Source organism: Dipodomys ordii, unplaced genomic scaffold (assembly GCF_000151885.1).
Source record: "Dipodomys ordii isolate 6190 unplaced genomic scaffold, Dord_2.0 Scaffold12, whole genome shotgun sequence".
Lineage (NCBI taxonomy): Eukaryota > Metazoa > Chordata > Mammalia > Rodentia > Heteromyidae > Dipodomys > Dipodomys ordii.
The window spans coordinates 808,010-833,138 of NW_012267228.1; the positions used below are offsets into that span (position 1 = coordinate 808,010).

Below are 25,129 nucleotides of genomic sequence, written 5' to 3' on the forward strand. Positions count from 1 at the left end.
CGTGAAATCTAAAAGAAAGTGCAAAGACAAGTCTTGTTAGAAAAATGCTTTATTTTTTTTCTCAAAATGTTATAAAATTTTTTCTCCTAATTATCTACAATGCGTGATTCAGAGCTTTGTAAATTTATCCAGTCGTGAATAAAATATGCAGCTTAGCACTGATCCACTTTTACTTCCATTTCCTTAATTCACTATTTTTTCCTTTCCTAAGTTTAGCTCTTTACTCTAGTCTTCTGCCATCATAAAACTGACTGAAAATTAGATCCCATGATCTGAGCTGTGCTGCTACCAACTAGGAAGAGGCAGCGCTGGGCAGCACAAAGAAATGTGGTTCAGAACTAAAGGATGGAGGATCAGGACATCCTAAATGCAGCTCCATCCACAGTTCCCAGTGATTTTTGTTTTGAGAGAGAAAAAAAACATTTCCAAAGGACAAGCCCTCAGGGTCAGGGAGTCTCCTATGGCTGTATTCTGTAGCTCAGAGGAGGCTTTGGTAAAAACCTTCGAAAGCCCGTGCTAGGCAGACCAGCCTGCAGCAGGCCCTTGCTCACCACGGCCCCCAGCTGCTCGCTCCCACAGCACGGGCCTGGCAGGGCTCATGGTGAAGGAGCGTCTGGAGTCGGGGCTCAGGTCACAGCTTCTCAAAGGGGAACAGGTGGGCAGCAACCGCTTTCCTCCCCCTTCTGGATGTCCTGTGGCACTTGGGCTTTTGCTCCTCTTCTTCCGCCTCTCGGTTTTGAGGCCAGGAGGCAGCCAGGATTCTGGCCGTTTCTGCCTGTGAGCTGGTCCCCTCCTCTTCATCAGAAGAGAGCCCGCCTTCCCCATCCATGTGGGGAGCGACTACCTCGCTCTGGAGGGGCGGACAGAGGCCATGGTCTCAGCGACTGGCTGTGGAGATGCACCTTCAAGCAGCAGCAGTCTCTGGGGGACCTGCCCACCCTCCAGCCTGCCCGGGGCTGTGTGGTCGGCAGCACGGGGTGCACCTGAGCAGGTTCTTGGGCCCTGGCTGGGAGGCAGCAGCCAGCCGGCCTGCAGGCAGCGGCCCTCCAGGAGTGCAGCCATGTCTGGGGACAGCCAGCTGTTACTCCCATCCATGACTTCCCTATGACAAACGTGCTCAGACACACACAGGACAACTTCAGTGCCAAGGCTCTGAGACGGGCGCCCCCGGGGATGGGGGCGTGTCCAGATAAACGTCTGACCCCAAGCTTGTGGAATATGCAAAGGCCCCACACCGACCTTGGCTCCATAGCGAAGTTTCAGCCTCTCTCTGATGAGCAGTCCTCTGACCAGCAGCTTCCAGTTTCCCAGAGCTCGCTTCTCTCTCTTCTGCAGACAGAAACCCAGTGAGAAGAAATACTAACCACCGATATTCTCAGGCAGAATATTCAGATGGACCTGGAATATGTATATTATCTGTGCAGCTCTAAGTTGAAAGAGAATCTGTCAATCATACCAAGTCTCAGCTTAAAAACACTACTCTGATTTATAAAATGACATACTTGAAATCTTCCAACAGAGTCCTCTGCTGACTTGCTGCTGGCTGCAGTTCTCAGGGGAAGTGGTCATCTGGGACCCAGACCGGGGGCAATTCTTTTCAAGGCAGGGCAGGTTGGCAGAGGTGCAGATAGTGACCGTGACAGTGGGTGTGAGGGGCAAGGGTGGGGGCGGAGCCTGTGTGGCCCATGCTCACTCCCTACAGTACCTTCCATGAAATGAAAGGGGAGAGGGGTGGGAGACTCGGGCCCCCATCTTCCCATGTGCTACAGAGACCAGGGCAGAGGAGAGCAGCGGCCCAGCTGTGTGCTTGCCCCTCCCCTCACCTCCTTCTCCTTCTTCTCCGCGAGGGCCTGCTCGTTCTCCCAGGCGGCCAGGAGCACGTCTCTGAACTCCTCACAGACGATGTAGCCATCAGTTCTGTGGGGACACCACCGGTGGCCCTCCCTGAGCCCCCCTGCTCCGCCCCCCTCCTCGGCCTCCCCTGAGCACTTGGGGCTCTAAAGGGTGAGCAGGCCAGGTGGTGCCAGGCACCCATGCAGAAGGCAGGTCCAAAGACCAAGTGTGGGCCTCCACACCCGCACACACACATGTGCACACGTGTACATACATGTACACACACAGAGCTTAGTGATCAGGAAGGCTGCTGACCCCACTCTGGTCCCCTGCCCATGACTTCCCTAGAGCAGTGTTTTAGCCCAAGGACACCAGCCTTGCTGGATTTATCACCTCTGGGCAGAAGCCACCCTTGGCTTCAGGTTGACTTTAAACCTGCATCAGCTTTCCCCCCATCGCTGTGGCCTCCCCAACCCTCCACTGAAGGTCCACACACATGGGGTGGGAGTAGCCTCCATGGAAATCGAAGCCAGTGATGGCCTGGACGCAGTCGATGTCCAGTTTGCGGGCCACACGGTGCAGATTGGGCAGCCTCAGCTGAACACAGCCGATGGGCATCATGCAGGGCAGGAAGAGGTACACATTCCCAAATTCATTCCGAGGCACCTGCGGAGGGGAGGCACGGTAGAATGTCGCCAGTGGCCAGCAAGGTGGTCCCTTGCCATATCCCTTACCTTCCCATCCACGGCCACGGGGGGCTGGTACTCCTCAGTCTGCCAGTGGCCAAACAGACCCAGGTCATTGTGGTCCTGTAGGTGGGGCTCAGCGAGCCGGGCCTTCCGCGCCCGGTTGGAATAGCCTTTCACCATCTGCTCCAAAGCAAAGAGCCAGTTAGGAGGAAGGCTCCTGGCTCCCTAGCTACGCCAGGGGCTGTAGGAGCTCACTGCTTCCCACTATTCCTTCCCGTCAGCCCCAACACCACACCTGGGAGCTGGGCAGGTTTCTACACTCCTGGGGTGCGAGCAGCATTTACACAGCACCCCCGTCCCAGACCCTGAAGTGTACTAGTCTTCTCAATACACCAAAAAGGTAGTTCTCCTTATTGTGTCCATTTTACAGATGAGTGACCGGGGAGGGATAAGTGATCCACCTCCAGTCACAGCTCGTGAAGGCCGGGCACATGGGTGTTCAGGACCATGTGGCCTTGGAGATGAAGGTCCCATGGTCCACCCAGACCACTGTCTGCCCCGCCCCCCCTGCAGTGTCACCACTAGCCAGCCACGCTGCCTGTGGAAAGCACTTACTGCTTAGGAACCCAGGACCTAACATGTCCAGAGGCTAAGACTAAGATTTTCCATATGGAGCTAAGGGGTCAAAGGATGGAGGACTAGAAACCCACCTCCCTCCCATGGGCAAGGGTGGCGGGCACCCAGGCCTGGGTCATGCAACGTCCCCTAGAGCAAAGGCTAGGAGCTTTCTGAGGTCACATGGGGTCAGGAGCTTTCTGAGGTCACGTGGGGTCTGTCAGGTGATTCTTTACCACCCTTTAATACCATCAAGCCTGTTCTGACCTCAGGAGCTCTACCATAAGCCAGTGGTAGAGCACTTGTTCCATGCATACAAGGCTCTGGGTTCATCCACAGCCCTGGGAAATGCTGCCATAGGCAGGTCGCATCTGACTTGAGGCTTAAAGGGATCATAGAGCTGGGCGCTGGTGGCTCAGGCCTGTCATCCTAAGCTACTCAGGAGGCTGAGATCTGAGGATCACAGTTCAAAGCCAGCCCGGGCAGGAAAGTCCATGAGACTCTCATCTCCAATAAACCACTAAAAAACCAAAGTGGCGCTGTGGCTCAAGTGGTAGAACACTCGCCTTGAGCTGAAGAGCACAGGGACAGCACCCAAGCCGAGTTCAAGCCCCACAACCGACAAAAAGGATCAGAGAGAGGCGCTGACCAGGAGAAACAGAAAGAAGTACGTCTGGGAGCCAGTGGGGACAGAAGTCACGGGGGAGGGTCTGGGATGAGGATGGTGCCAGAGCACCACCTGCAACACATGGCCAATGTGGGCCTCCAGATGACAGCTGGGGTGGGGGGAGGAAACACTGTTTTGGTGGTCATACACATGTGTTCCAGAAAGATCTGTACAACTGACATACAGGAAGCACATTTAACTGGGAGGGAGACTGCCCAGGAGATGCTGGGCGGGAGCTGGGATGCCAGAGATCAGAACAAAGAATGGATCTGAGAGACTGGGGACTGTTCTAGAACCACGTGTGCTAAGGCAGTCACACGTTTCCCCTGTGACCCAAGTCACACTCTCACAGGATTAAAGAAGTCACGAAGACTTAATAACAACAAAAAAAGTCAATCTCACTAATTTTCAAATATTAACATGTTCAAATGGTAATAGCTTGGCTGTATTAGAATAACATTAACATGTTAAGCTGCTACCCGCTTTTGTGTTTTCTAATGTGGTGTGCACTGTTTATACTAGATGGTGGTAGCCTAAAGAGACTGCCTATGTGGCTAAGGAATACTAGGGAAGGGTCAGTATGTCCAGGGCAAACATGGCAGCCCTGCAGGCCCAACAGCAGCTCCACACACCAGCAGCGGGCTGAGCTCTGCCCCCAGGGTGTGCAGCCCCTCCCACTAGGCCTCTACCCTCCAGTGGTACAGCCCCAGGCTCGTGCTGGGATCTGAGGAGAAGAACTGCAGCTCTGGGGCCAGCAGCAGCAGCAGCCTGACTTGGCAGAGCCACATTCTGAGACATCTGTGGGAGACTGCTCTGAGCACGTTTCTCACAGATCAAACCCCACACGCCACACACAAGAGAGGCGGTCCAGGGGTCCTGCTGGGCTGTGGTGTTCTCATCTGTACCCACGCACTGTCACACGAGGGCAATCTGACTGTGTGCGTGCACGGATGAAGCCAGGCCCGGACCTCCGAGAACCCAGGCATGCACAAGCTCACCACACGCACCCCGGCTACTTTCTGGCTGATGTCCTGTATATTTTGGAAACCCCACTTCTTGAACATTTCTTATTAATGAACAACTGAAATGCTTGTCTCCTCAAATCCTGCTCAAGACCAAGGGAGATGGAGGCCTGCCTGCAGGGCAGCAGATCCTCCCCTACACCTGCCCCTGCCCTCCCCATGACACCCCCAACCCCCCCCCCAGCTACCTTGTAGGGCACCTCTCCGAGCCGCACCACCCTTGCTTGTTTCAGCCACGTGTCCTTGGAGTGTAGAGTATGCACACAGTCCCTACATGAGCAACAGGAAACAAGGTACAAAGTCAGTCATGGCTGCCTGTGAGGATGCAGGTCCTCCATGCCTCACAGGGCCCGGCAGCACATGGGAGAACACAGCCCGTCAGTTCTCTCTACACGTCGTCCGCACCCCAGGCTCAGGCTCTGGTCCTAACCGACCCAGCGCGGTGTTCGGACAAGCCCTACCCTGAATGGCTTCAGCCACAGCCAAGGGAACCTGCTACAGACACAAGTTCTCACTACTGAGCAGGGCCCACTGAGGGCCCGATCCACCGCCACATGCCACGCGGGGAGATGAATGTCCATCCAGAAAAGGGGGCACTGAGCCAAAAAGGCCAACTCCAACAAGCTAATGAGCCATCACAGAATATCCTGACACCTGCATACTCCGCAGTGACGTGCTGCGCGTCAGCCCGTGACTGGTCAACTGCCCCTGGTGTCACTTGACTGTTCGTTTATTATTCCGTACAAAGGGGGGAAAGGGACTTACTTCATTTTTCTTTTACCCACAGCATAAACTGTAGCAACACACACCATTTCAACCATTTTTATGTGTATAGTTGAGTGGCATTAAGCATACTCACACTTGTACACCTGCAACTTATGGGATCTATATCCATTTGAAACATCAATTCATTTTAACTTTTGTAATTAAATCCTTTTTTTCTTCTGTATGTTTTGACTTATAGTTGAAGTTTTTTTTGCGTGTGTTTTTGTAGGTTGTGTCTTGAACTTGGGGCCTGGGCGCTCTCCCTCAGCAATACAGCGTCACTTCCAGTTTTCTGGTGGTTCATTGGAGATAAGAGTCTCATGGATGTTCCTGTCCAGGCTGGCTTTGAACCACAATCCTCAGCTCTCAGCCTCCTGAGTAGCTAGGACTGATTTACAAGAGTGAGCCACCAGTGCCCAGCTGGGATGAAGTTTTTAAATTGTCCTATCTTAAGTTTTGTCTTCATCATCCATCATGTTACCCTGTTCTTCTTTTGTCCTGTACCAGAGCCTGCACTCAGTGCATCGCACTCTTGCTTGCCTTCTTTACTCTAAGCTGGTGCTCTACCACTGTGCCACCATCTCCAGCCCAGGTTTTTGCTACTTAACTGTAGAAAGAGTCTCAAGGACTTTTCTGCCTAGGCTGACTTTGAAATGAGATCTTCCAACCTTAGCCTCCAAAATAGCTCTCCCTAGACTTTAAGCTTAATTTCCAAGCTTCCTCTTCACAACGGCATATAGATATGTGCACATGCGCACATATACGTGTGCATGCACAGATGCATATGTATACACACTATGGATGCTGCTAAGGAGATGAGCCTATGTTAGCAGCCCCATGCCCAAGAAGGCCGCTAATCCCAGACAATTAGCAAGCCCTTGGCTGAGGCCACCATACACACACACCTAGAGTAGACAGCTTCTCCACGACAATACCCCAGGACTGCGGCTGTCTCCGGATAGATGGCCTCGTATTTCAGTAGGTGTCGCTTCAGGGCATAGAGAGGATGGTTCTTATAGGTGCCAATGGCAGTGGGCAAAGGCTGGTCCAGGTGCTTGGCCTGAAACTGCAGGATCCAACAGACAATGTTGAGTATGTTACTAGAAGTGAAATTTGAGGGGGACTAACTAACACACCTGAGAGCCTAGATTTACAAACACGGTGACTTTGGAACATGACATCTGGCCATGAAACGGATTCTAGATTAACCTTACGCTATGGAAAGTCAGGCACTGGTGGCTTACACCTACAATCCTAGCTACCCAGGAGGCTGAGGTCTGAAGCTTATGGTTCAAAGCCAACCAGGGCAGGAAAATCTGTGAGATTCTTACCTCCAATTAACCACAGAAAACCAGAAGTGGTGCTTTGCTCAAAATGGCAGACTGTTAGCCTTGAGCAAAAAGCTCAGGAACAATGCCCAGGCCCTGAGTTTAAGCCTCTCCACTGAAGACTTCCCTAAGGAGTCAGAGTGATGAGTAGGAAATCTACCACTATGACTCCCATTTTGGGCAGCAAGCTCTGTGAAGCTCTCCCCAGCATCCCTTCAGAACCCCAGGCGGGCCACACGGAAGGGGCAGGTGTGGAACAGCGGAGGGAGAAGACTGCAGGCTCAGTGTCCACTGATGGCGTGGTCAGGTTACAATGCCACCTGCGTGCTCCCCACTGAACCTGCCACGACTGAGTACAATGAACCAAAGACGCCAACAGGGATGCCATACATCACTGGAAGCAATGCTATGCGACTCTATCCTGAGTGGCAGGAAGTCTTAGTGTCTGTGCAGACACGCAGACCCCAGCCACCGCAGTGCAGCAGCAGCTGGGGGAGTGGGATGCCTCCGCTTCCTCACAGACTGACATACCGCATTTCACTCCTCCCTTCCCAGAAGACACCTGTTCTTCACATGAGGTGCATGTGTGAGGTGTGGTATGTGTGTGAGTGGGTCCGTGCACACACAATGTCTGTGAAGTGAGTCCTTCCTTCTTTCATGAGGTATATGACTTGCACATATTGACAGCTGTAAATTTGTAATGAACTAAAACCAAACTTCAAAACCTCACAGATGGGGCTGGGAAGGTTGCTTAGTGGTAGAGTGCTTGCCTTGCATGCATGAGGCCCCGGGTTCCATTCCTCAGCACCACATAAGCAAAAAGAAAAAAGCCAGAAGTGGCACTGTGGTTCAAGTGGTAGAGCGCTAGCCTTGAGCTGAAGAGCTGAGGGACAGCGCCCAGGCCCAGAGTTCAGGCCCCACAACCGGACCCCCCCCCCAAAAAAAAAAAATCTCAGTCAGCTCATTGTTCAACTATAACAAATTCTACTGGTAAAATTAAGGTAATGGTAACCACTTCATAGTCCTATGGCAATTAAATATGTCACAGTAAAAATATGAAGGTTAAGTTCTGGGCCCATAAGGTGCTCAACATGGGACATATGTGGGCCTATAAAATCGGGTGGTGCTCGGGGCCCCATCAGGCCTTACCTCCAGGTCCTCTTTCCTCTCCCGTTCCACAAATGGGCTCTGGTAGGGTCTCAAGGTTTCTGCCCACCACTCTGCATCAACGCGGCACTTGCGGGTTGCTGTCATCCAGGCTGGGTCATACCTTTGTGTGACATCACGGACGCAGCCATCGCTGTCGAAGCCCACGACATAGGCCATCGGTTTGGTGGCATATCTGTGACAGACCAGAGGCTGGCCCACAACCCCATGCACACAATCTACGCACACCCATTTTCCTTCTTGCTCACAGAACACCTCCAGCCACTGGTCTACGCCCGCGGCTCTCCCCGCTTCCGCCTCCTCACCATCGTTGGAAGTTTTCTTGCCTCTCTTACTGCTTGAAGAACTTGAAGATGCTGCTGAAAAGCCTAGATTCTTGTGGTGGCTTCTCCGCGGGGTCCTGGACTCACTCTCGGACCCCTTCTTTGTCCTCCGAGGCGCTGGGGCCCTCTTTTGCCTTTTGGAGCCCGGCCTGGGATCCTCGTCGGAGGACTGCTGGTCTTCTCCGCTGGAAAGTTCAAAGTCAGAGCTGCTGCCAGCCTCATCGCTTGCACTGTCCTCTTTGTAAGAGACCTTGGAGGCCACCCGCCGCGCCCGGCCATGTGGGCATCTTTTGGCCTCACGCTGCTCTTCCTCACTGGAGGACTCTCTCCGGTCCTTGCTGCCCGCAGCTGCCTTGCTCCTCTTCCCTCTGGCACCTGCCTTGCCAGTTCCCTCATGTTTGGCTCTTTTGCTGATCTTTGCCTTAGTATGGCTCTCTGGAGTATGGGTAGAGGGTTCTGAGGTGCCTCTAGAACCTTCTGTGGATCTCTGGCTAGAGGGTTTCTTTGCCTGAAACAAAGAAATTTTACTTTTCATTTTGCTAATGATACGATAGGAATCCTATAATTTAAGAAAGTAAAGTCACTGGCTAGAGAATCAGTTTATTGAGATGTCCCATGCTCAGACTCAACTGGCCACCCCACAGGCTTATGTGTAAACAGCAGCCAAAAGCTGCAGCCCCTCCGATGGGCTGCCCAACCTGGAGAGCAGAGAAAAGAGCAAGGGATTTGGAAACAGAAACCTGGATTTGGATTCCAGTTCTGTCTCAATCTGTGAGTCTCAGCTTCTTCAGAAAGAAGAATCCTGATTTTGCACAACAGATATTTAGGGCAGGAATGCAGCCATGGTTTTGGAATACAGAAAACTTACTCGTGTGCATCTAGACCAATAGACTTTAGAAGTGCCCAGACCTCACAGAGAACAGAGTATCTCCAGACTCAGAGCGCCTCACTCTGCTGATGAGGGTGGGGCCACTCTACCAGGTGTAGAAGCCCGCACCTGCTGGCCACCTGCACACCAAGCTCAGAGGGTGGGGCCACTCTACCAGGTGTAGAAGCCCGCACCTGCTGGCCACCTGCACACCAAGCTCAGAGGGTGGGGCCACTCTACCAGGTGTAGAAGCCCGCACCTGCTGGCCACCTGCACACCAAGCTCAGAGGGTGGGGCCACTCTACCAGGTGTAGAAGCCCGCACCTGCTGGCCACCTGCACACCAAGCTCAGAGGGTGGGGCCACTCTACCCAGGTGTAGAAGCCCGCACCTGCTGGCCTCCTGCACACCAAGCTCAGAACAGGGCGCCAGACTTTAGCCCCTCATGTACCCAACCTCCCCTCGCATGAGACATGTGTAAGCAGCCTCACAAGAACCCAGGCTCCATGAATATTAGCTCTTAAAAGTACAAAAAAAAAGAGATCGCTTATTTTACACTTTTTAATTCCTGTTTCTTCTCTTTGAAATCTGTGTACCTCACCTTTGCCATTGATAACTTGAGAGGGACTGGCTGCAGAGACACCACCAGTCGAGTGAGCAGCTGTAGAGCCCGAAGAATCAGTAGAAATATCTATGTGAAAAAGAGATAACAAACTTACCCAAAGAAAATAATTAAGACTGTTAATACAGTTGTTATGAAAGAAAAAAGGTAGAAACAACCAAACTATTTGAGGAGACACTGGAACTCTCAACACTTAAAATGAGAACTGTCCACTATATGTTAAAGAAGTACTGTTTTTAGAAAATGTAGGGCTGGCAAGGTGGCTCAGTGGTAGAGTGCTTGCCTTACATGCATGAGGCCCTGGGTTTGATTCCTCAGTACCACATAAGCAGAAAAACCAGAAGTGGTGCTGTGGCTCAAGTAGTAGAGCACTAGCCTCGAGCTGAAGAGCTGAGGGACAGCGCCCAGTCCCAGAGTTCAGGCCCCACTACCAGCACAAAAAAAGAAAGAAAAGAAAGAGGGAAAGGAAGGAAGGGAGGGAGGGAGGGAGGGAGGGTGAGAGGGAGGGAAAGAAAATTTATATGGCCAGGCACTGGTAGATCCTAGCCACTGAGGAGGCTGAGATCTGAGGATCATGGTTCAAAGCTAACCCAGAAAGTCCATGACTCTTACTTCCGATTAACTTTCAAAAAAGCCAAGTGGAGCTGTGGCTCAAGTAGAAGAGCATTAGTTTTGAGCAAAAAAGCTCAGGGAGCCTGGTGCTGGTGGCTCATGCCTGTAATTCTAGCTACTCAGGAGGCTGAGATCTGAGGATCATGGTTCAAAGCCAGCCTGGGCAAGGAAAGGCCATGAGACTCTTATCTCCAATAAACCACTCAGAAAACTGGAAGTGGCGCTGTGGCTCAAATGGTAGAGGGCTAGCCTTGAGCTAAGAACTGAGGGGCAGCGCCCAGGCCCAGAGTTCAAGCCCCATGACCGACAAAAAAAAAGTATGTGATCACATTTTCATAGAAAAATGCTACACATAAATAAGAATACAGACATGCGTATTTGAAAAAGGACCCACACACTGGTTTTGTAGGTGTTACAGGGGTGTCTTTCTGGATGTCAACTCTTTTGACTCTAGGCTATGTTTTTGAGAATTCAGTTGACCTTCAGGGATAGAGCTCCCTCATGGAATGAAAGACGTGTACACTGAACATTACTAAGTGAGCTCAAAGAAGATACAAATAAGAGGAAAGACATCCTGATTTATAAACTGGAAGACTTCACGTTGTCCAGAGAGCAATGATATCTAAATGAATCTACAGATTCAACACAATTTCTACCAGAATACCAATGGCTGATGAGGCATGGCTCAAGTACTAGAGCTCTTGCCTAGCAAGCATGAGGTCCTATGTTCAAACTCCAGTACCACAGATCTACAACAGCCTTTTTGGCAGAAATGGAGTAACAGGCTAACAAATTCATATGGAGTTGGAAAGAACCTCAAATAATGTACTGTGATGAGTCACCAAGTTACACTCACACTTCTGATTTCAGAACTCACTACAATGCTACAGAAATCGCAAGTGACAGATGTGGAGGCCAGAAATAAACCTATACATTTGTGACCAGTGGATTTTCTCCCATGGGGGAAAAATGGTGGAGATAATTTTAAAAATAGTTGAAAGATTAGTCTAATCAAACAGTGCTGGGCAACCATAAATCCATATGCTAAAACATATGAAGTTGAATACCTGCAACCAGCACAAATGCATGAAGGACCTCACTACAAGAGCAAAACCTTACATTTTTATATTAGATGACCAAAAAAAGGTCAGTCTTCATGACCATGAATTTTGCAATGAGTTCTTACATGTGACACTAAAATGAATAGCATAATGAACAAAAAAAAATAGGTATCTGAGACTACCAAAATGAGAACCTTGTCCATCAAAAAACTATCAATAATAACAACCTACATAATGGGAAAAAATACTTGCAAAACATCTGGTAGGTGACTAATAGAACACCTAAGAAGCTCTTAAGGATTTATACAGGTATTTCTTCAGGGCTACCCAAATGACAAATAAGTTCATGAAAAGACACACATCATCTTTAGACATCAGGAAAATGTAAAGCAAAACCACAGTGAGGAAGTACCTCCTGGCACCCATTAGAATGATTATAGCAAAAATAAAGATTAAAAAAACAACAAATGTTAAACTGGTACCGGTGGCTCACATGCAATCCTAGCTACTCAGGAGGCTGAGATCTGAGGACCACAATTCAAAGCCAGTCCATGCAGAGAAGCTCAAGAGATTCTTATCTCTAACTAATCGCAGAAAAATCCAAAAGTGGAGCTGTGGCTCAAGTGGTAGAAGCTGGCCTTGAGCAAAAATGGAGCTCAAGAACAGTGCCCAGGCCCAGAATTCGAGTCCCAGTACAGGCAAAAAAAAAAAAAAGTTAAACACAATGGTGGCTCTCACCTGTAAGCCCAGCTACTCAGGAAACAGAAATCTGAGAATCACCATTTGAAGCCAGTCAAGGTAGAAAAGTCTGTGAGACTATTATTTCCACTTTACCAGCAAAAAGTTGGAACAGCTCAACTGGTAGAGTGCCAGCTGTGAGCAAAAAAGAGGACTGAGATGGAGACCTAAAGTTCTAGCCTCAGAATTAGCACAAGAATAAAAGAAAAATGGTGGTTGGAAGCATGGTTCAGTTGGTAGAGTGCTAGCCAATAAACAGAAGTATCAGGTATCAAGTTCAAGTCCCAGTCTCAGACCTTAAAAAAAAAAAAGGAAAGAAAAAGAAAAATACAAGGAAGACAAACCTGGAAAACATGCAAAGTGGAAGACAGATACAAAAGACCACATGCTATATGGTCTCATGTGCACAAGCTATCCAGACAGACAGAAGCACACCAGTAGGAGATGAGGATGTGGGCAACAAAGGCTTGTTACAGCTTATACCCGGGGGGTTTCTCTGCAGTGAGAGTCTTTGGTGGCACAGATGCAAACTGGGTAAGTGTGGGCTTTCACACAGTGCTTACACCCATAGTTTCTCTTGAGAACAAGTCAGCTGGTTTATCAAAGTATTCTGAATAACTAAATTAGACTGCCACAGGGCGGCATTTGTAGTTCTGTCCGTGTCCCTCCCACACATTCCCAAGGTTCCTGTCATCAGAACACGTGACACGGAGGGGCGAATGACAATGTAGACTTCTCCACACACAGCTCTCCTGTTCCCAGAACTATCTGGAATCTGCCTTAAGATTTCTCCACTTTGAATCTTGATATCATCTCCAGCTTCCTGGGTGTTCCTGTGTCCCCAAGTCATCCCCGCACTCCAAGCAGTGGTGCAGAGGCTAAGCCACCCACCGTGTCTGCCAGGACCCGAAGTAGAAACCAAACATGGCCAGATAGCTCCGACTCTCAGCCAAATGTGAAGAGGAACGAAGCTGCTTCTGTAGACACACAGAGTCTGGGCCTTTCTCCACACCTCTTGGAATCTAAGTGTATGAATTAACAGCAATCTTCCAGGGATAAAGCCTATTTTTATCATGAAACAGTGCCATCAGAGGAGCCACTTACATGAACCAACTCCTCCTCATCACGAGCAGAGTAGACTGCAAACCTCCTTTCCAGTGTCGTCTGCAGGCTGTCTCCCTCACTGACTGAAAGGTCTGCGTTCACTGTAAACGTCCCAATGAACCTGGAAGAGACAAGGCACCCTCCATGCAGAGGACAGGAGGAGGGAACTGCCGCACTCTCAATCAAGAAAACGAAAAGCAGGAGTGAGACCTGAGACTCGCCACCTCTGTTCTGCTCCTTCCGTCCTGGCTAGCTCGTCCCACCATCACTGGACAGCCCATTCAGGTCACTCCTCCCTGTGGCACCTTCCTTCCCAGACTGCCCACCTGAGACAAGCACCCTGCTCCATGTGGCACGCTCTGCCGGACCCTCTCCATGCTACCCTAAGGACCTGCTGAGTGCCAGTCCCTCCACCAGCCTGGGAGCCCTTCCAGAGCCGAGGCCGTGCTGTGCGGTACCCTGGGCTTGATGTTTACTTACTGCGTCAGAGGAGGTCTGCAGACCTAACCTGAACCCAGACCAAAAGAAACCCAGTCCTCCACCCAGACTGTGCACGTGGGTGGCAGCTTACCATTTCATGAGGTTTGAAAGATAGCTCAAGTCCACGTCTTCAGGGGGCACCCGGGTAAAGCGAACTGGGATGATGGAGAGGCCAATAGCCAGCAGATCGACCTGCTGACAGATGCTGTTTCGATAGAATCCATTCGCCAGCAGGCACAACAAGTGAACCTGCAGAGGAAGAGGAAGGCAGGTGACAAGTAGTAGGGATCTGCTGACAAGTTTGGACGCTTTGTGAGCAAAGTTTACATTTCTACAGAGCAGGAAGTAAAATATCTATCGTTAGACACTGCCCAATACCTGTCATTCCCTGGCCTCTTCTCTGTGTACTCATCCTCACAGCTCAAAATACACTTTTTTAAAGCAGTCTTATCTTTTAAAGGTATGCTCAGCACAATAGCTAGATCAAACATGGGAACTTTTGGAGTTCATGCCAACAAGACTAGGAGGACAGAGGGCAAGACTCAGCTGGCAGGCGGGGTGGGCTTGCTGGTTGCCCACACTGCTTTCCCACGCGTGTCTGAAGCCAATCTCTGCTGCTGTATCCACCACGCCTCTTCCCCCTTTGACCTTGCCCCATCCTTCACTAACCTGTAATGACTCTGCCAATGTCTATCCTCCCCCCCCCCCCAGCAAAGCTTTACAGCATTTTCAAGCACAACTGGCCTTCCTTCTCAGTCACTAATAGCCTCCCTATTTGAATTAGGAGCCCTGCCTTTCTCCCTCATTTGTGCTTCAAACTTGAGATTCATCTTGATTTCCCTTTTATTTCCAGCACTCTCCAAGAGATGAGAACACAGCCAGCTCACTGTCCCCCCGGGCCTCTGGGGAGACCCACCCTCTTGACTGCGTCAAGTCTTCCAGACCTCTGTGCTAGTTTAAATCCAGCATCTCCCCACAGCCTACAGTTTCCCATCATCACCCTCTCTGGGGCCCACCACCCACCTGAGGACTAAGAGTGCCTTTTCCCCACCCCGCCCCTGCCTGCCACCCCCAGGTACCCTGATCATCCCAGTGACTCTATGCCTAGTATTCCAAATGCTCCTCAATAAAGACCCACAATCATGCCTTTCACTGTTCTGAGCAGTCTTGAACTTCTGCTTTGAAGTTCCTCTTGCTCCATGTATGAAATCAGAAACTCTTGATACTTATACAGTATCCCCTATCTGATTTGGCTGGGAACAGAAGTTCTAGACTTGGGATTTTGTTTTGAAGATCAGCACAGACCTTTCCAGTTAGCATCTCTAACCCAAAAGTCTGAAATCTGAAAGGCTCCCAAATCCCAAGGTTTTTGAGTGCTGCTGTATGCTCAGAAAGTTCCCAACTTGGAAGTATTTCGGGTTTCTGGATTCTTTGTCAAGGGTTGCTCAGGCTAGTAAGTCTCTAACCCCAAAATGCCACATGATGACCTTGCCGTGTCTGTATGCACGTCTGGTAACTGTTACCTAAAGCCAGAAGTCATCGTGAGTTTAGTAAGTTCAGAGTTGAGGTTGTTAAATTGTTGAAAGAAGAGATAGAAAGGGAGTTCCAGTTATTCCAGTAGACTATTCCAGTCTATTCCAGGAGACCTTGCCACATACCACAAGTTACTTTACATACAATGCTGCCTAATTCTTAACCACCCTCCAAAATAGACAGCATTATTATCCGTAGGGGTAACAATACCTCGTTTTTCTTATTCTCTCTGGGCCTCTGAGTAACACAAAGGCGCAGCGAGAAGAAGAAACTTGCCAAAGTCACTACTGAGTGGCAGAGCCCAAATGAGGTCAGCTTGACTAGAAGCCACGCTGTTTCCTCCTAGAGGGCTCCCAGCCCTCCCGTCCTCACCTTGTGTGTGTTCTCGTGGACTTCCTTGCTGAAACGCTTCATCATTCTCCGGAGGTATGTCTCAAACTCCATTTTTATCTTCTCACTGCAACGCAGGGTGAAAAATCCCCAAGTGGGAAAGAAACGGAAAACCTCACTGCCCCAGCCAAGTCCTGCTCGTCACGCATGAATTAGGCACAAAGCCATGCTACTCAAGCAAACGCACATGCTGGCTGTCTCCTGCACATTCCTCTGCTCCTTCTCACTACAAGCCTGCCCCCAAGAGAGGAGTCAGCGAGCTCGGCCCCACCACCCAGCTTCCACATGGCTCCTAAGACCGCTGTCTCTCCAGCTCACTCTTCCTCCTGGTCTTGTTGGAAAAGCCCCAGAGGTTGCAGCATTTCATCTGAAGCATGCAGTCTGCCATCCACTCCCAGCACCAAATCCTGCCTCACAATCAGACCTCAGAGACGAAGTCTCCTGTCTGGCCTCCCAACTCCCTCCTCAGCTTCTACTATGCTGACACTCAATCAGTGAAGTCATTTATATGGCACTTCTCTACTGAAAAATCTCTTAGAGTACTCAAGAAAAATCAGATACCTCCTAAGACACACCATCTTCCCTTCTGCTAATGTGCCCATCCTGCAAGGGCACTCATCAGCAACCCTTCAGACAGGCCTTAGGCTCCCTTCTGCAAGGCCATCAGAGGCTGCAGGGTTCCGGGAGCCTGGCTGTGGTGGAGGCTCTGTACACAATGGACACTGTCTCAAACTTGTAGTGCAGTGTCCGGGGGGACGCATGAGTGCTGAGACAGATAACCGGGATTCAGATCACAGCTCCTCTGCTTAGTGGCTCAGTGAGTTCTAGAATGTTACTTGAGCACAATGAGCCTCCGGCTTCTTGTTTCTCATACCAGTCTAAGGATCAAGGAAAATAGGGATGTCTACCAGATCAGGCCCCTCCCCTCTTCCACCCCATGCCAGAATACACAGGCTTGTCATTCCAGTCCTACGGGCAAACACAGGGCTCTCTCCCCTCAAGTTCCTGGCCATTCTGACACTCGGCTTGGCTCACCTAAGCACACTAAGTGTTTTTGTTGATATGGAGAGCAGGCACCTAAAAGCAAGGCCTAATCTTACCTTCTTTCTCTTGTTTTCACTTGCTCTGGTGTTTCGATTTCTATCTCCACTGGCTTCACAGGCAGAAGAGATTGACAGAAGGATGAATTTTCTCCCATGTCCCCTAGCACAGGCTCACCAAGTTCTATCAACAGTAATTTTTAAAAATCAGTAATAATGCCACACACTGGTGGCTCATGCCTGTAATCACCATTTGAAGCCAGCCTGGGCACAATTAACCACCAAAAAGGTGGAAGTAGAGCTGTGGCTCAAGTGGTAGAGTACTAGCCTTGAGCAACAAAGTTTAAGGAGAGGGCCTAGGCCAAGTTCAAATCCCAGCACTGCCACCAAAAAGAAAAAAAAAATCAGTAATAATTGTAATAAGTAATGTACTGGAAAGAGGAAGACAGGAATGGATGGAGAGACCACTGTGCCTCCCATGCTCTGAGCTCCTACAATCCAGTAGTCATGCTAAGGGTTTTACATTTATTTGTTCCATTTAACCACACAACAATCTAGAGACAGAACCTTCAGATGAGAAAAATAAACCACAGAGATGATACAAGTTCAATTAAATACTCTCTTGCTATCAAAAATGAAAACAATGCCAGGTGCAGGTGTTTTACACCTGTAATCCTAGCTACTCAGAAGGCCGAGAGCTGAGGATCGTAGAAAAGTGTCCATGAGACTTTTATCTCCAATTAACCACCAGAAACCCGAGCTGTGGTTCAAAGGGTAGAGTGCCAACCCTGAGGGCTCAGGAACAGCACCCAGGCCCCTTCAAGCCTCACAACCAACAAACACAAACAAAAAGCAAAACAATGATGTTTGAGTGTTTGTGTTCAAAAGAAAAACACAGCAAAGCGACAGCCAGGTGAGAACAACTTCTCACCTCCACACTGCTGAGCACAGTGCATCATGGTGGCTTTGCGCAGCTGTGCGTAGGTTTCGCCTTCCACACGGAGATCTGTCTGCAACAGGAACATCCCTGCATCACCCTATGTGGCTTGTCAACACTACCTGAAATGCACTGAATTGACTCCATTGGGCCTAACCATGAACTTCATTAGCAATGAATACACCTAATGACAAGAACTTCAAACCTCTATGGAGATTCTTGGAGTCTAGCCAAGCCTGGCTAAGTGCTCACCCCTGTCATGCTAACTATTTGGAAGGCTGAGATCAGGAGACCAATGCACTATGAGCCAGTCTGGGCTGAAAAGTCCAAGAGACTCCTCTGCAACCAATGCTTGGGCATCGTGGCATGTGACGGGCATCGTGGCTAGGTGGGGGCCCTGACTGCAAGGGCTGCGGTTCAAGGTAGCCCGGACAGAAAAGACCAGCAGACTCAATCCCAACTAAAGAAGCTGAGCATGATGGTGTGTTCCTATCATCCAAACAAGCCCCCAGATAGGAAGCCAGAGCCTACCTCAAAAATAGCCATCATAATAAGAGGGCTAGAAGGGTGGTTCAGAGGTACAGCACCTGCCTAGCAAGCATGAGACCCTGAGTGCAAATGCTAGTACAGACAGACAGAAAGACAGACAGAAAGAGCCTAAACATATAAATGGTCTCAAAAATTAGGCCTGGCATAGTAGGCCATACCTATAATCCCAGCTACTTATGAGGTGAGATTGGTGAGCTGCCAAGGCCAGCCTTGGCAAAAAGTTAGCAAGACTCCTAATTCAACAAAAACACCTGAGTGAGATGGTGTGCCTGTAATCCCAGCTACATGTAAGTTTGAGTAAGAAGATCACAATTCAGGCCAGCCTGGGCCAAAAAAGTAAAAAGGGTCAGGGTTGTGACTCAAGCAGCAGAGTCCCTAGCTAGCGAGACCAAGGCAACCCCCACCAAAAAAAAAGAAGTAAAGCCCTGCAAAAGGATGCACGTGTGTGGCTGGCCTAAACCCACTCGTAGAGCGGCAAGGGCCCTGAAGGCCCTGCAGCGGGTCCGGAGCAGTCTGCAGCACTGTCTTGAGACTTAACCTGGAGTTTATAAGACACCAAGGATTTTACACAAATTTTAAACAATACCATGAGATGCCTTATTGTCTGTCTACAAGACCAAAACAGAAAGCAGGTTTTCTAAAAGAAAGAAAAATAGGATCTTTCCAACAAGCAGTACTCTCAAACAAAAACAGAAAGCTGGCTGGCGGATTACATGTGTGCACAGCAATGCACCTGGGAGGCGTAGGAGTAGGACTGGGAGTTCTGGGCCAGTCTGAAGCAACAGCTGCAGGTGAAGTTGAAGCTTAGTTAGAGTGCTTGCCTGGCAGGGGCAATGGCCTGGCCCAATCTCCAGAACCATACACACACAAAAAGGATCAGATTTATATCCACCCATTAGACCTAGGTTTGACTATAAAGTTACTATTTTATAACAACTGCTTATTTTTCATTAGTAGGTGTGCTAATACCAGCTGAAATATTTGAAAAAGTCAGAAATTGCAACTTATTTCCAAACAGTTGTACAACGAACACCTCCATGGAGAAGAAAGATATACATTCAGTGTGGCCACAAGTTCAAGTTAATGAGCCCAATGAAGAATACACACATACACACACAACTTGAACATACTACTTTGTAATTATTTTGTGGGTTTGAGCATTTTCAAAACACAGTGCCAACGCCAGTGCCAGGAGAAAACCGTGCTCACAAGAGCCTGGAAGCACAGTGTCAGCCTGCTGCCTGTGAGGAGCCGACAGTCCAGGCCTACTCCATCTACACACTCCTGCTCCCCAGCAATCCAGAGCCGCAGCTCGCTGCTCACAGTTAACATCGGGTCATCAGTGGTACCAGTGCCCAGCTCACCGGAGAAGGAAGCACGTGCTCCCACAGGGGCAAAATGGCAAAGCTGAGCTGTGAACTGGGAAGGACCAGCTCCCTCCTGGCCTCTGCTCTTCCTACCCAACCTGCTGCCTTTTACTACAGCTATGCCATCCACAAAAGCCAGAGAATGTCCAACCTTCTTTGAAAACCCAGACATGGCATTTTCCTTTTTCTTGAGACAGTCTCCCTGGCTGACGCTGGCCTCAGACCTGCGATGCAGCTCAGGCTGACCTGGGACTCACTACATCCCTCGCCGTGGCCTCTCAAGTGCCAGGACTGCAGTGCAGTGCTCCTTCTATCAAAAGCAGAACCACAGGGAAAAACTGGGCGAGCAAGGAGAAGGGGACACTGTCCAAAAAGAAATGCACTTATTACCTGACTTACCTAACTGTAACCCCTCTGTACGTTACCTTTATAATAATAACTTTAAAAAGCGATACTAACTGCAACTGTATCTTTACTCTTAGTTTCAAAGAAAACAAGAGAATTGCAGAAATTGATATGAATCAAACAGTTGTGGAAGAGGGTAGATGCTTCACCTTCGACCTCCTCCCAATCCTCTTCGCTTTCCTGGTCATCTTCTTCCTCGCTGCCTGTATTCACAGGTGACTCCCTCTTAGGCTGCTTCATCTTTTTCAGGTCACTGGCAAAGTCCCTGTATTAGGATCACAGAGAAGGAGACGCTGTGAAAGCAGAAAGAAGCCAGGCATCCCTGTAAGCCAGCTGCTCTACAATACTGCGAGTTTGACGCAATCCTGGGCTATGCAGTGAGACCCTGTCTCAAACAAACAACCAACCAGGAAAGAACTTCACAATCTGCAAACAGTGTAGTTTTTGTTTGCTAGTAAGCTATAACCAGAATGGTCAGAGAAAGGTTAAAAGAAACCTCAAAGTTACCATGAGTTCCAGAAGCAAAGTTGTGATACATGTGTATAAACATGCACTTGGGAGGTCTAAAAATTACACTTGGACATGATAACTTAAATAGGATTCTAAACATTCACAGTGAAGCCAAAGGAGGATATTCTCGGGAGAGGCTCAATGAGCTCAATTGCTACGTGCATATGCTTATATAAAATGATGCTTAGTGAAATGAACTCCAAGAAATAGAAACAAAAGGTTTTTGTGGGTTTTTTTTTTTTTTTGTGGGTCATGGGGCTTGAACTCTGGGCCTGGGTGCTGTCCCTCAGCTCTTCAGCTCAAGGCTAGCACTCTACCACTTAAGCCACAGAGCCACTTTCGGTTTTCTAGTGGTTTATTGGAGATAAGAATCTCATGGCCTTTCCTGCCTGGGCTGGCTTTCAACTGCGATCCTCAGATCTCAGCCTCCTGAGTAGCTAGGATTACAGGCATGAGCCACCGGTGCCCAGCACAAAAGTTTTTTTAAAACTTCTTTTAGCAGTTCATTCCCCCCCCCGCCCCCGTTTTCCCCCATTTGTCACTGTTTTTTTATTTCTGTACCTTTTGTATTGTATGTAAGTTTATCTGATTTGGGGAGAGGAAGAAGCCCAGAAATGGAGAGACAAAGGGTGAATAAATTCAGCAGTAATACTCTCTTCTGGAAATGAACTATACAAGTTGAGGAAAGGGAGGTTGGGAGGGAAAAACTGGGAGAAAATGAGGGGAGAGGTGATACTGTTAAAAAAGAATGTGCTCACTCAATACCTGATTGATGTAACTGTAACCCCTCTGTACATCACCTTTACAATAAAAATAGAAAAAAAAAGAAAAAAGAAGGACATTTACAGTGGCTGAAGGATTTAGCTATACTTAAGAAATAGGGAAGCCAGGCTGGAAGTGTGGCTAAGGGAGTGCAATGTTCGCCTGAGTTCAAAACCCAGTGCAGGGCTGGGAAGGTGGCTTAGTGGTAGACTGCTTGCCTAGCATGCATGAGACCCTGGGTTCAATTCCTCAACACCGCATAAGCAGAAAAAGCCGAAAGAGGTGTTGTGGCTCAAGTGGTAGAGCACTAGCCTTGAGCTGAAGAGCTGAGGGACAGTGCCCAGGTGCAGAGTTCAGGCCCCACGACTGGCAAAAAATAAAATAATAAAATAAAAAACCCAGTGCTGCAGTAACTTGTGAGGATGGGTTGCACACAGGCTTGTCATGACCAACACAAGAAACAAGGAAGGGTATTAGTTAAGTAAATAACTACATAGATAAGCAGGTAGGTAGCTAAGCAATGATGCAAAAATAAATGACTGCTAATGTATTAATATTCTTGAAGTTCATATATAAAATACATCTACAGTACTGAGTTACTTTTTGCTTACATAAATTCTGACACTTGGTATCTAGTGTAAGCACTGAATTTTAGCATAGACATTTAAGATGTCTGTGTATGTGTACCAGTACTAGGCCTTGAACTCTGGGCCTAATGCTCTTGCTCAGTTTTTGTTTTACCATTTAAGCCACACCTCAAGCCCAGGTTTTTGCTAATTGGGATAAGGGTTTCTTTGATGGTTCTGTCTGGGTTGGCTTTGAATCATGATCCTTCAGATCTCAACCTCTTAAGTAGGTAGGACTACAGGTGTGAGCTACCTACTCCCTACTAATTCTCAGTTTTGCGCTCTTTATTAAACCTACTGGTTTTTGTTTGGTTTACTAGGGATTTAAGCCAGAATTTTAACTTGCTAGTCAGACACTCTACCACTCCAGCTATACCCCTAATACTTTTCTTTTCTTTTTTTTTTTTTCAGGATAGAATCTTGCTTTATCTGGACTGTCCTTGAAATTACTATCCTCCTGTCTCTGCCTCTGAGTAGGCTGACTTACATGTGTGTGACCATGCCTGACTTGGCCTACTGTTTTCTGCTAACATCCTGACAACAAATATCGCCACTTAGGATAAAAAGAAGAAATGCTCATGTGCTGTGGGTTAGACCACAGTCAGCTCTCCAGTGAGAGGGAAAGGTTTTTTGGCAGCATCCTGTTTTGTTTGGTTTGGTGATTCTGGGGTTTGAACTCAGGGCTTTGAGTTCACTAGGGAGGTGCTCTACCACCTGATCTGTTTGTGAATAACCCTGGAGACAGAATTCAGTAAGTGAGGGGGTAACTGGGAGCAGTGAGCTCAAATTTCAGTCTACGGCCTCCCCTGCCCTTCTACACTGCTGCCCTCTGCTGGGCTACTACTAGCCCAAGTCAGGATTACAAATTTATCCTGTCTGTCCTCTCTTCAGATAATCAAGTGGTTTCTAGTCAGCTATTTATTAGCATGAACGTTCATCTGCTACAAAAATACCAGCATCCATCAAACAAAAGGCCAAGCTCAAAATGCCCCAGGACATCGGGCTGTTGTCACAAGTAACCGTAACACCTGGCAGACAGGTTACCCAGGAGGAAAGGTTGAGAGTCAATGAAAAGAGGACCAGATGGCTTCCGATCTGTATCTTGAGTGGAATAAAGCACAGCAGGTGGAGGAGAAAACATGGCAAGGATGGGAGCAAGAATGTGCTGACTTGAGTGCTGAGAGGTCCGGCTAGAGAGGGTCAGGCTCCTGAGGAGAGCCGGACAAAAGGGTGCACATAGGATACTCACACGTTAGCCAGGCACCTCCTGGCTAGAGAGGGTCAGGCTCCTGAGGAGAGCCGGACAAAAGGGTGCACATAGGATACTCACACATTAGCCAGGCACCTCCTGGCTAGAGAGGGTCAGGCTCCTGAGGAGGGCCGGACAAAAGGGTGCACATAGGATACTCACACGTTAGCCAGGCACCTCCTGGCTAGAGAGGGTCGGGCTCCTGAGGAGGGCCGGACAAAAGGGTGCACATAGGATACTCACACGTTAGCCAGGCACCTCCTGGCTAACACCTTTGTGAATGTGAAAGCGCACAGGACCAAGAGTCAGAAGACCTGGTGTTTCCTGCCAGACCTTACTGTGTAACATGAACCCACAACTGCAGGCTGCCCCGTGCTCACCTAAAAATGAGAAGTTCCTGGCTCTTTCTAAACTTTGCTCAGAAGACTTTAAGGATTTCACACACACCACCCTTCTCCCCCAATCCCAGTGGCAGAAGAAAAGCACGGCTCCCACTTCTCGGCTGGGAGCCCTCAACACTGGGCCTGAGGCTTCCCACCACCCCACCTGAGGTCTTCTCCATCGCCGACGTCTTCTTCCTTCACTCCCTTGAGGTTTTCAGCCTTAGCAGTTGCCTTGGCCTCTTTCTTTTTTGCTGGACCCCCTGCATCACTGCTGCCTCTCTTCCTCTTTGCTTGTGAAGCTTTTGAGAGACAGCTCCTCTTTGGAGGTTTTGACTTCTCAACTTCAAAGACATCTAGGCAACCACACAGAACAAGGGGTGAGAAGTGACAGGGAAGATGGGTGTCATGTGGCTACAGGCAAGGTCATGGAAAGGCTCTGAACCTCTCTGCAAACCCCATCTTCCATCCCACGTCTAGGTAGCAGCCTGTTTCCCTCCACCCATGTTTGCAGTAAAAACTATCCTGTTTTTTTTTCAGTGCTGAGAATCAAATCTGAGGCCTCATCTGCTGGGCAAGGGCTCTACCAGTGAGCTATACCCACCATCCCAAACCATCACCCCCTACTAGCATCTATTTTTCCTAATACTATAGAAAATACTATACAACTCAGATTCAGATCCTGGAACAGCCCTAAATTCTTATTTCAGAATTAGCAATGTTAAGCCTGAAGTAACTTAAAAACACCTTAATTTCCTTAAAATAATTAGTTTTCTACCAAAGGGAAAATTCAACTATCTAGCTTATGAACTTTTTAATTATAAACCCTAAGTTCATAAGCTAGTTTAAGTAGGATAACTAAACATATTAATGTTATCTTAGTACTTTATTAATGCGGCCAGGAGGGACACTTTCCTGTTTTGCAAATGTATTCACATTAAGTAATAAATCTCCCTTTGTTCTTTCCATTACTCTGCTTCAATTAGTTTTGGAAAACAGAAGGCGGTCTAACTTTCATTAAGGTTCCAAAAGGAAATGTAACATGAGTGTGAAATAACGAATTTGTTCTTTCCTTTTTCACAGCCTGTCCTGCCTCTTAAAATAGGAATCTGTATCTCCCAAATGTACTTTTGCAGGTGGGGGGAAACTTTCCTTCATGATTTAAATTAAATCCCAACTTAGTTCAAATATGTTCATATTAATGGGAACTTGTTTTAATGCTAGAGAAGCCAGATTCTTTAAAGATATTTTAGAGAGCAAGTCTGTGCACTCCCATGTTTCAATCATAACCCAAATCATAAAGGGGGAAAAAGGGAAGCACTCTGAAAAAGATTTCAAAGTGTGTGATTTTGCTTCGCAAAATCAAGTCTGTGGCCGACGGTCAGAATGTCCGGATCATCAGCACCCCGACTTGGACGGGAAGCCTTAGGCCGACAGCCGGGCAAAGACAGCAAGCCCCGACGTCGGCCAGGAAGGCGGTGCGGGCGC

At 48.7% G+C, this 25,129-nt stretch overlaps 1 protein-coding gene across 1 annotated transcript; it reads right to left on the bottom strand.

Annotated features, from left to right (window-relative positions):
- Positions 1–33: 33 nt before the first annotated feature.
- Positions 34–24,258, bottom strand: Xpc (xeroderma pigmentosum, complementation group C). Its single transcript, XM_013010328.1, has 16 exons — positions 24,246–24,258; positions 23,808–23,997; positions 20,264–20,379; positions 16,917–17,040; positions 15,799–15,883; positions 13,985–14,142; positions 13,414–13,534; positions 9,878–9,967; positions 8,069–8,917; positions 6,497–6,657; positions 5,015–5,096; positions 2,568–2,702; positions 2,330–2,499; positions 1,824–1,917; positions 1,240–1,329; positions 34–850 (listed from the first exon to the last, which is right to left on the bottom strand). Exons 1-16 carry the CDS (start codon positions 24,256–24,258, stop codon positions 632–634), a joined length of 2,697 nt encoding a protein of 898 aa, XP_012865782.1. The 3' UTR covers positions 34–631.
- Positions 24,259–25,129: the final 871 nt, after the last annotated feature.

Coding starts and splice junctions, on each gene's coding strand:
- Xpc (XM_013010328.1), bottom strand. Junction 14,143..15,798: donor TCCACGAGAACACACACAAG/GTGAGGACGGGA, acceptor CTTCCTCTGCAG/GTTCACTTGTTGTGCCTGCT. Junction 1,918..2,329: donor GGAGGCTACTCCCACCCCAT/GTGTGTGGACCT, acceptor GTGTCCCCACAG/AACTGATGGCTACATCGTCT.